The 12,249-nt window shown below is 36.8% G+C and overlaps 1 protein-coding gene across 1 annotated transcript; it reads right to left on the bottom strand.

Moving 5' to 3' along the window:
• Window positions 1-9,009: 9,009 nt before the first annotated feature.
• LOC113279961 lies at window positions 9,010-9,669 on the bottom strand. Its single transcript, XM_026528593.1, has one exon. It carries the CDS (start codon window positions 9,667-9,669, stop codon window positions 9,010-9,012), a length of 660 nt encoding a protein of 219 aa, XP_026384378.1.
• Window positions 9,670-12,249: the final 2,580 nt, after the last annotated feature.

The following is a 12,249-nucleotide window of genomic DNA, read 5'->3' as shown; positions in this document are numbered from 1 at the left end:
AGGTTCTGTCATGCACTTCAACAATTCTCACACAAATCAGCAACATTAGAACACAAAGATTAATGTAACAAACCCATTTATTGCACTAAAGGAATATTACAAAACTCGTCCAACTCATGGACCAAAACAGGCCATTCACCCTCTTGGTGAATGCCTAAAACACTCTCTACATTAGTGGTTCTTCTCTAAATTGAGCAACACCAACATTATTGATCCCTAAGATGTTTATACATGCTAGAATCATGCCAAAATTGTGTGCAACCTCTTGCACATCCTACAGACAACCACATGTCCACAGGTAGTTTTCCTAATCGCCAATCTGCTTTTCAACTGCCACCTTTTGTGTTGTCTTGCAGATTGAAGCCACACTTGTCTTGAACGGTTACAGACACTCTAATCAGGTTATGAACTCATTCCATAACCCTTCCAACTTGTCTCGCGCCTTTGGAATGCTTGCAAAGCCAATATCCAACACTTGAGCTATAATATGCCACTTTTACGCCAACTTTATGCATCACTGCATATGGTCCTGATATGAACTTTCTAAGACGCCTTAGTTAATCCAAATTCATGCCAACATGATTTCCAACTGATGCCAATGCGTGCCATATGATCATAAGAGTTATCCTTGCTTCACTTCGCCAATTAGCTTGACAATAGTAATGCCCACTCTCACATTACTAGCTCGTTTGCATTGTTCAAGATTTGGCCATCCTTGAACTAATGCCATAGACTTACCCTTAGTCTATTCTACATGCTTGCATCATCCTTGAGTTTGGGCTAACTCAATTCCACGGACATGCCAACATGCTAACTCGCATGTTGCATTTTGCATCTTGCAACTTTGGCCTAGTCTTGCCTTTCCCTCAATGAATCTCCATTGTATCGGCCAATCAACTTCATTACTTAACCAAATATATTCACAATGTAATGTTATTCTTGCACTACATTGGCCCTGCGGGATTATACCATTCCTAGCACTTGACAGTCTACGCAGTGTCGCGCCATCCTGGCTGCACACTGACTTGACCTGCAACTCTATAACGCGTAATCATTATGCGTCACTTGCATCCCTGTTATACTAATCCTGATACCCACCTTTAGCGATCATGGTTTTTTCCATTCACTATTTATATCCTAATAGGAGATGTTTTGCGCGTCCTTAAATGCTAAAGTCCGGATGTTAAACAAATACTACTTGACAATTTTAACTTCGAAAAGGCAAACTTTTCTTTGTCTCCAAAATTTCCGCCAAAAAAATTGTTGTTGGAATCCGGCTCTGCAAATGTTCGAATTGAATGACAAAGGATAGAAATTTCGAAGATAAAAGAGCAGACACAAATGAAAATGCCACTCCAATTTCTACCGGCTTATGTGGTGGTATTGACAAGTCTCTCTAGCGTGTATCCAACTAGTAATGGTGCAAGAAATGTTGTGAAGCGCACTACCAAGTAAATATAAGCAAATTATCTTGGAGGAACATTCAAATTTTCCGAGTAGCTCTTCTTGACTAATTTAAGATGAAAAATGGAAAATTATGTGCAAACTCAAAAAATTTAGACGGAATAGATGCGTTTTCTAATTACTTCGTCCAGTAAAAACACACATTGTCCCACGAACTAGTTTGCTACAAGTTTAACACTACTACACTAGTTTTAATCTAAGACAGCTAAGTTGACAAAACCCAATCTAGATTAGGAAACAGTGTTTATGAACGAACGGAACATGGGGTGTTCAATTTGGATCTTAGTTTCTACTTATTAACTAAAGTTTGACAGGTTTTGTTAGTTGGTCAAATAAGTGTCCGGATTCATGATTGATAGCCCTAGCTGGTTTTGTTGAATCAAACAAAAAGAGAAAAATAAAGTTTCTACTTTTTGCGTATGCATATACCAGCTCCCCTTTAAGTATCTGCTTAATCAGTTTATTTACCTAAAATCCAAGAACTAAACTCAAAATCCAAAACAGAGTAACTGATTTTATTTCTTTTCTTTTAACATGCTCACCTAAGGTCAAGGGCCCGGATCAAAACAACCAACTTCCGCCGACGAGGTCGACATGAACTCAAGGGAATTATAATGGGAAGTTGACTTGCTAAAAAGTCAATAAATTTTATAATTTCCCTCAAAATGTAATAGCATCATGTCAGCATTTGATATAAAAAAAAATTGTACATTTTGGCGTCCAAGGAGAACAGTTAGAACTCAGAGGTAGACAAACTAAAGACAATTAGCCGGTGTTGCCGGATCTTAAGTAAACTACTACACTAAAATACAATTTGATACTGATTGCTGATGCAGTTCTCTGTTGTAATTAATGAATCTTTTTTATATAATAAACTTGACCAAGGAGAGTATCAGCCGATAGAAGAAGGTGGCCGAGGCCTTCTATTCTTTTTTGTCATTTCATTATGTTTAGGGGAAGTCAGGGAGACCAAAAGAAAAAAAATATTCTCATTGTCAAGTCCACAATTAATTTTGGGTACCGTGACACCCATAATTATTTTCGTGACACCCATAATTATATGAAATTCTTAAAAATGTATGCATGACGGATTATGCATCCGCATGACAGGTTATGCATCAGGGGTATAATTGGCAACGCAACTTGGATATAACATATCTAAAAATCCGCGCCTTGGAATATTACAAATTTTATATCGTTGGAAATCTTTTTAAGAGAGCTGCGCAACGAGTACAAACAAGAATATCAAACTTTTGTTTTTCACGAAAAAATCGGAGGTGATCATCATTTTAGGCAAAATTTTCAAAAACTTGATACATAACCATTATGCAGCCACCAAAAAATATGCATAACACATTCTGCAGACGCATAACAAATTATGCAACCATTTTCTCCACTGCATAACAAATTATGCATTTGGATAACAAAGTTATGCATCGATAACAAGTTATGTAACCATTGTATTAGTGCGTACATAAAAATTGATGCATAATGCATTATGCATCTATTTTGTCGATGCATAAAAGATTATGCAACAATTTTCCTGATGCATATTGCATTATGCAGCCATATTTTCGGATGCATAACATGTTATGCATCCATTTTCGTGACTGCATAACATGTAATGCAGATGTTATTGTAGGTGCATGACAAGTTATGCAGTCTTTGTTTTTGTTGGTTTTAATAGTGACAAAAAAGTTGTTGCATAATGTGTTATGCAACCGTTTTCTGGAATGCATAACAAGTTATGCAACAAATTTTGTAGATGCATAATAGGTTATGCATCCATTTTCACGACTGCATAACATGTTACGCAGACTTTTTCTCGACTGTATGACAGGTTATGCAGTCATAACGGCATCATCATCATCTTTCCTGTTTCAATATCTCCCATGCATACAAACCAAAACAGTATAAACACCCAATTTTAGTTCATTTTTGTTGAACTTCCGGAAACAATCCGTACAAAACCAGCCAAAAATTATCTTTCCCTAACTCCTTTGTGTTCAGTCACATGACCAACCACAGATTATAGACTACATTGCCTTTCTGAAACTGCAATAACTCATAGGGATGAATTAGCCAACTAAGTTGGTAAGCATCAAATTCTTATTGAGGTTTTGAGTTTTCAAAATTTAAATGTCGTACACGTAGAGATCATTCAAGTTCCCTTGCTCGATTGGATGCTTTTCCCCATATGACTAGAGTACTTTTACCAGTTTCTTAATTCTTTGTAAATATAATAAGGTAGTTCGACAAGGCCCAGGGATCCATTCTACTCTTATGTCTTCTCAATTCACTAAAAGTATCAACAGCTTCATCGATCACAACAGCATCTGAGCATCACTTCATATGATTAATCTCGTCCATCTAATCTTGAATGCATCAGCACCATGGCAAACTCAACTCAGCTAACACACAGTCCATCCAGCCAACACGTTCATATACAGCTCCATGTTGGTCGTACATCCCTACACAAAGACACTCCAGGAAACACCTTCTCGAGCTCGTCATCTGTAATTCCACACTTTCCTGCCTTGCACCGATAATAAAAGCTCACTCATGTCCAATGATTTGTAGCTCAAACTCGAGCACAACACCATCAACTAGATTCAACTTCTTTCTAATTCCACTGATTTCCCGATAACCAAAGCTCACAGAAGAGCCAGTTACTCACAACCAATTACCAAATGTCTTGAGCTTTCTCGTCACCACTGCCATTCTCCATTTTCGACTACAACAACACCACGTCCTGTTTTATACACCAGATAGCATCTTACCTGCACATAAACCTGTTTCAATTTTCCCGATGCATAAAACCCCCTTCCTATAATTCAATTTTTATACCTTAAGTAAACCCTAACCTTCTATATAATGACCTAATTAAACTCATCAGAACACACTCCTCAATCGTCAACAGCATCAACGATTCAACTTCCAAATCCCACATTGATTTTCAATAGTAAATAATATTTTTAATGGGAAGAAGAAGGTCCAGAAACAGCATCAACAGATCTAGAAGCAGCGATCAATGAAGCAGATAATAATCTTTTTCCACTTCTTCTCAATACAGTGGCAGCGATGGAAAATTCCTGTTCTTTCCTCGCTCTCTATGGAAAAAAAATCTCGGGAAAACATGATTTTAGAAAATAATGGGTTTCAGAGGAATTTTTCACCAAATATGAATGCGCGCCTGAACTTCTCCACCCGTAGGTTTCACAGTGGAGAAAAATTGAAAAATGGGTCTCACTGTAGTTTTCACTTATGTTTATTTTCCCACATCATATGCCGGTGATACTTAATTAATTATCCCCTTAATTAAATTAATTAATCGAATAAACAATCATGATTTAGTGCGTACGCGGTAATAATTGACCACGCGCTTGAAGGCTGAGCGAAACTGCAAAAAAGGACATGAAAATCAGGGGAGCGGGGGTATGGTGGTGCGATTGCTTCGCTGTATGGCACCCAACTGATTCGCAGTTTTTGATCCTACGGTTTTCTTAAAACGTGGACTTTAATGCATTTGGATTTTCTAGTGTGGCGAACGAATTTGAATCCAAGGCAGCATCCAAATTTCCGAACTAGACCTTGTGCTCGTGGTGAAATATGTTGTTTTCACCCGTAGGCCGTAGCTTGCACTCTTATGAGCTGTAACTACATTCTGTTTTGCAAATGATGCATTCCCCCACCGACGCCATGCACCTATAAATAAAAAAAGTAGGGTGCATGCATGATACTAGAGAAACAAGGGAGGGGGGGACTTCCTCAATCATGATCACGGACCACTTCAGACCAACCACCATATACATGGTAAGTATCATACTCACACGTCTATATGCCCAATCATGACAAACCATGCATGACAGGAATAAATTTTTATTTGATTATAAACTGATAATTGGGAGTCAAGGATTTAGTCAGTTTTCAATCTTTATATCTTTGTTTTTTTATTGAAAGCCGAGAGTTACATCAGGAAATTTGGCAAAAATAGGTGGATCTGCCGGCCGTAAAACTAGCTAGTGTGCCCCTGGTCACTTGGTGAATTTGATCGACTTCTTTAGGAGTCACATACCCGGCGCTTGCAGATAAACTCTGTGGCTAGTTTAATGTTTTGCAAAAATGTTCAGTTGTAGTGTTGAATGTCTGCGTTGACTTTCCCCTATACCACTCAAATCTGAAAAAACTGAACTATATAAGTATAACCGTACAATTTGATATAAATAAATTCCATAACCACAATTAGTCAGCCGTAGGATTAATTTGTGGTCCTTCATTTTGAGTCGAGTTTCATGAGAACCGTACAACGGCACAAATAGATTAGAGAATAATTGAGATTTACGAGAATGAAAAAGTAAAGATCTCGACAGTGAGGTTCACCGTGCAAAACGGGCCAATTAGTCGACCGTATTAATTATAGGGTAAATTCGGAGACATAGCAAATTAGGTAAGGCTTTATGCTACAAACTTTTTTTTTTTTTTTTTGATAAGCAAAGGGCAAATTTGATTAAAAGAAGCTTGGTTCATCAGAGAGATGAAAAAAGCTTGAAGAAAACAAAGGAATTAGCTGTGAACCACAGCATTCCAGTTATAAATCAAAGTACTGAGAGCATATCCCTCAAACAATTTTGTATGCGCAGACCAATTATACAAAGTGCATTTAACAGAGACAATAAGTTGATCTAGGCTTCTCTTCTTGTTGTTGTAGAGTCCAGAATTCCTCTCCTTCCAGATGTTCCACCAGATTGCAAAGGGAAGCAAACCCCAAAGTTTCTTCACCATTGTATTGCTTTTGGTATTCTTCCATTCCCATATATTTGTCTTCACCGTCTCTGAAAAACCCAGTTGACACCAAAAATTTCTAAGAAAATAGTTCCATAGTTTTCTAGTTTCAGGACAGTGCAAGTAGAGATGGATTTGAGTCTCTTCTACTTCAGAACACAAAGTGCACTGACTGTCATTTACTAAACCAGCTCTAAGAAGAGTTTCTGAAGTTGGAGCACCACCATGACATAAAGTCCAAACTAGGAAAGACACCTTCAAAGGTATCTTAGGATTCCAAATTTGTTTATGAGGAAATTGAAGGAAACCATCCACATCAAGGGAAGAGTTGCAGTTGGAGACAGAAAATTCATCTCCAAAATCCTATTTTCTTGTATCTTCATCCATACAAGAATGAATAGTTTAAGCAAATCCATCTAGCAGGTGAATAAGATTTGCTACTTCTCCAACTTCAACTTCCTTTAGATCTCTCTTAAATTCAAAATTCCAAGAACCTTGTGAGTTGAGCATCTCACTAATAGTAGCCATTCTATGCTTAGAGATTTTGAAAATATTAGGGAATCTGTCTTTCAGAATGCCTCCTCCAACCCACTTATCTAACCAGAAAAGAATTCTCTTCCCATTTTAAAACAGTAAGTGAAGTGTTATTCTTAACATAATCACTTGTTTTCAAAATCCCAGCCCATAAACTATGTTTAATTGGTTTTGAACTGCCTTTAGGGAAAAAAGAAAGAGGGTTACCTCCAAATTTCTCTAGGATTAATTTCCTCCAAAGAGCATCTTTTTCTTTTCCATATCTCCATATCCACTTGCAATGCAGTGCCTTGTTAACTAGCCTGAGATTCTTAATTCCAATCCCTCCACGAGTTTTAGAAATATTAGCTCTTGACCAAGCTACCCAGCTTCTCTTTTGAGTAGTATCTGAAGAACCCCAAAGAAATCTTCTCATAATTTTCTCAAGAGCTTTCATAACTGACATGGGCATTTGAAATAAAGACAAGTAATAAATAGGCATGCTGGCTAACACACTGTTTATCAACAACAGTCTTTGGCCTTTTGTTAAGTATCTCCTTCTCCAAGTACTCAACCTCTGCTGACATTTTGCAATCATAACATCCCAGACTGCTCTTGCTTTAGATTTACTACCCAATGGAATGCCCAAATAATTTAAAGGGAAATCTGCAAGTTGACACCCAAAAATTTCAGCACAAAGAGCTCCATCATTATCATCACCAATACCAATCACTGCACTTTTACTGAAGTTTACTTTCAATCCAGTCACCAGCTGAAAAGCAAACAAAATATTCTTCAAATTTGTGATTTCCTCTTCAGAGTCCTTTAAGAAAACTATTAAGTCATCTGCAAATTGCAAATGATTAACAGTAGTTCCATTTGTGACAACTTGAATACCAGAAAGAAGGCCATTTGAAGCTGCATTACCAATCAATTTAGTGAGAATTTCAGCAACCATAGTGAATATAAAAGGGTATATATGATCTCCCTGCCTTATACCCTTCTGATTTCTAAACATCTTTGTAGCTTCCCCATTAATCAGAATAGAAAATCTAGCTTGAGTGATGCACCATTTTATCCAACCTCTCCAAATATTACCAAAGCCAAACCTTTGCATAACAATGTCAACACAATTTCAGTTTATGTTGTCAAAGTTTTTTTCAAAGTCTACTTTACAAACCAGGCCAGATTTATTCTCTCTAATTCTAGAATCAATAAGCTATGCAGCTATAAGAATTCCATCACTTATTTGCCTATCATGAACAAAAGCTCCCTGAAAATTTGTGATGATAGAAGGAAGAACAACTTTCAATCTTTCAGCCAAAAGTTTTGAAACAATTTTGTAAATGCCTCATATTAAGCTTATAGGTCTGAAGTTGCTAAGAGAAGTTGCACCATTGGATTTAGGTATCAATTTAAGATTAGTGCAATTTACTCTCCAATCTAGAGAGCCTTTAGTTTCAAATTCCTTGATAACTTTCAATAAATCAACTTTGATTACCTCTCAAGCTGATTTAAAAAACTCCATTGTGAATCCATCAGGGCCAGGAGCCTTGTTTAAACCAAAATGCCAAATTACCTTCTTAACTTCTTCCTCAGATAAAGGCTTCTCAAGAGCAATACTTTCCTGTGTAGAAATAACAGGAAAATCAATGTTATCAAAGCTAGGTCTTATAGGGAAATCTTCATTGTATAAGGAAGTATAAAACTTTGTTGCTTCAGTTACTATCTTCTCTTTATCATAACACAACTCTCCATCTATAACCAAACAGTTTATGTTGTTGCAATTATATTTGAAAGAAGCCAACTGATGAAGATATTTTGTATTTTTCTCAGCATTCTTAGGACAGTTGTCCTTTGCTCTTTGTCCCCACTTTCTTGCAATATTCAAAGATAGTGAAGCATGTTTAGCTTTAGCTTCATTTCTTGAGTCATAGTCAGAATTAGACAGTTGGATGTCTTCTTCATTAATGTCCCAAGAATTTATTAGTTCCTCTAGCTGATCTACCTGCAATTGCATATTTCCCATAGACTTCTTCCAAGCTTTTATGAAGAATTTTAGTGATTGTAACTTCTTTGCAAAAATAAAGTTAGGCTTACCAGAAAAAGTTTAATTCTGCCACCAAATCTTCAAATTTGGAATGAAGGATGGATGAAGAAGGAGATAATTATCTAATTTGAAAGGAGCTTTGAACTTCACATTAGAATTGCAAGAGAGCAAAATAGATGCATGATCTGAAATTGGCTTTTTTAATCTTGACTGAAGAGGAGAAGGGCAACGGGAGAACCATCATCTGAAACAAGGAATCTATCTAGTCTAACTAGAATAGGTGGTTTCTGTGAATTGGTCCAAGTGAATTTGCCCCCAGATAATGGTAAGTCAATCACTTCATGCCTACTTACAAAACTGGTGAAGAAATTTCTACTGATAGAACAACCTCCTATACAATTTCTATTTAGATGAGACAAAGTGGCATTAAAATCTCCACCCAACACCCAAGGATAATTGAATAAAATCCTAATATCATTCAACTCCTGCCAATATTGGCTATAATCATTATAGTCAAATGCACCATAGACTGAAGTAAAAAACCATTCAAAATTATCTGAAAGATTCCTGAATTTGATTGTTAAAGAGAAATCCCCAATTAGAAAATCTTCCATATGCACTACCCCATCATTCCACATTACAATAATTCCTCCAGAAGCACCTGCAGAAGGAACATGAAGATAATTGCAACCAATGTTTCCCCAAAGAGATCTAATTAAGGAATCATCAACAATTTCTTTTTTTGATTTTTGAATTGAGCAAATGGTGACATTGTTTCTCCTAATTTCATTCCTAACTGCAATAATTTTTTCATCTTGTCCTAAACCCCTTAAGTTCCAGCTTAGAATTTTAAGGTCCATTTAAATTATGCTCAACCCCTCAACTATTTAGAGGATTAAAACCATTTACCTCAATTGATTCTTCCTCAGCTGCAGTATTAAAGGCCTCAATTACTTCATCCTCCGCTTCCTTCTCAGAGTCTGAGTCATAATCTCCCATTCCATCTTCATCATCTTCTATTAGCACCTCAGTCTTGGTGATAGATTCATCATTCTTAATAATTAGATCACGACACATATCTCTTGTATTTGGTAAATTACAAGATATACCCAATTTCGTGTTGAAATCCATATGATAAGATATTCTGTATTCTATCTCTGGTTGTGTGTTCTCAAAATTTTGAGTTTCAGTAATAGAAGTTAATTTAGGAGTCAATCTCACTTCTGTGAAAGACAACGACTCTATTTCATTTGAATTTGAAAGAGATATCAACGGTGAAAGAGCTGATCTATCTCCTAATTCATTACTCGAGGAAGTATCCAATGAGTCATTGAAAATTGGAGTGTAAACCAAATTCGAACCCGAGTCCACATGATGATGGGAAGGAGTTAGATCCAATGATTTAGGGCCGAAACAGTTGTTCTTTTCAGAGTTCTCGAGTCATGAGCAGGAGTTAGACTCAAAAATCTAGAGCCAAGACTCGGATCTGGAATCAGACCCGGAGATAACGCTCCCCCCACCTGGCTCATATGACGACCTGATTTCTTCCTTCTAACAGTCACCCACGGAATAATCACTTCATCAATATTTGAAGTACTTAATTCATGTGTAGAAGGGGTAACAACATTGACATTAAGTCCTGAATTTTCATTCTCTGGCACATGCGAATTATTTTCACATGGGGCACCCCTTAGCTGCAGATGGGATATCTTTCTCCAAACTTTCTCCAACCTTTTTAGCGCAGGGTTAGACGAAGAATTTGAATTTGAAGAGGATGAGATCTTGGACTTCTTATTATGCTGATATTTCGCATGCAATATAGGATCTTTTTTATTCTGTATGCTTGACCGCGTTGAATTAGGATCTACATGCATGGAAATATCATCCTGATCATGGTTGAGATGATGATCAGGAACCACCACTAATGATTTGATGAATGGTACAATAATGTGTTGTTGATCTGTAAAACTATTAGAGATGTCATGGATCCATTCGATACTCAACCATCTACCGTTAAAGAAAACTGCAACTGGGATTTTACTGAGATCAGCACGGACCTTGATTTTACAACTGTTTATCTTTGAGAAATCACTCGAAGATTTATGAAACTCCAAAACTTTACCCCAAGGAGAACAAACTGCCTCGAGTGTCCTAATATCCCAGCGAAGAAACGATAATCCTTTAATACCTAACCAGTGACACCCATTGTTTGTGTAATTGATTTTTTCATCGGATTTCCATTGCCTGATGGATAGTGAGAATTTTCCAACCGATGTGACTTTTCTTTTTTGAAAGGATTATAAGTTGAAATATTCTTGGCTTCAAAGAACGCAAGGTGAGAATTAATACTTCTGAGATTTAAATTTCCCGACCAATTAAAGTGTTTCTTCAAAGCTGTATATATACGATTCCATCTGAAATGTAGTTCTTTAGCTTCAACTATAATTCCCATAGTATGAGTATCCGTTTTTGATTCTAGACTTGGAAAGTCAGTAGAGTTCAAAACAAAATTCCCTGATTTAGACGGAGGAGCTACATATGACCAAAAAGAAGTCCATATTGTTCCATCTTTTCCACTTGTTATACAGATGAAACTGTAATTTGAATCTGGTTCAAATCTAGTGATCTTCAAATAATCACCTTTCTTGTTGCAGCACATTTCCAAAAGGAAAACTATCTGGTTAAATCTCCGCGTCCATTTTTGTGGCTTCTTACCTAAGAAAGAAACAGCCTTAAGAGTGACAGATTGTATTCATTTAAAAGCCACCTGACTGATGAAGATCCAACTTTGTCGATCTCTGTATGTTTCTATGATTTTCAAAACCTTAAACCCTCCTCTATTTATCCACGCCGAATCAAAAGACTTTGATTCAAAGGTAATAATAATATCGAAACTACACAAGTCATATGCAGACGATTACAACTTCAGGAGAACATATAGCCCAAAGAAGGATTATTCTGATGTTCAGATTATTCGGAAGACCGTGAAAACTGAAACATCTTGACAAACTTTTTACAAAGAAGGAAAAGCCAACCCCAGTATAGAGCCACCTCAACGAATACGGGGAATATTATTCTATGGTGGTTGAGAGGAGAACCCCGTCACCAGGTCGTTGCATTTTCCCTTTCCTCTAGGATGCGCCGTTCCGTGTACAAAACTACAAATACCAAAACCGTTTCCATATGCACTTAGTCATTTCAGCATGCTTTCCGCTAGCTAGAACATCCCGGCTGTCACATGTGCAGTGCTCTTTCAAGGACAAACAACAAACACACAATAAATGACTTCACATGATTATTGTTTACCAGCATCACAGAGGAAAATGCCTATCTGAATCCCCTGCAAAGACCTCTTGTGACCTAAACGAGGAACTGTACAAAAAAAAAAAAAAACCTATTTTGAGACATACTGAAATTTTTTGAGGCATACTAAATAATGT

This window comes from Papaver somniferum, chromosome 5 (genome assembly GCF_003573695.1).
Source record: "Papaver somniferum cultivar HN1 chromosome 5, ASM357369v1, whole genome shotgun sequence".
In the NCBI taxonomy this organism is placed as follows: domain Eukaryota; kingdom Viridiplantae; phylum Streptophyta; class Magnoliopsida; order Ranunculales; family Papaveraceae; genus Papaver; species Papaver somniferum.
Note: the sequence above shows the minus strand (reverse complement) of the source record. Positions and strands in the feature narration are given on the sequence as shown.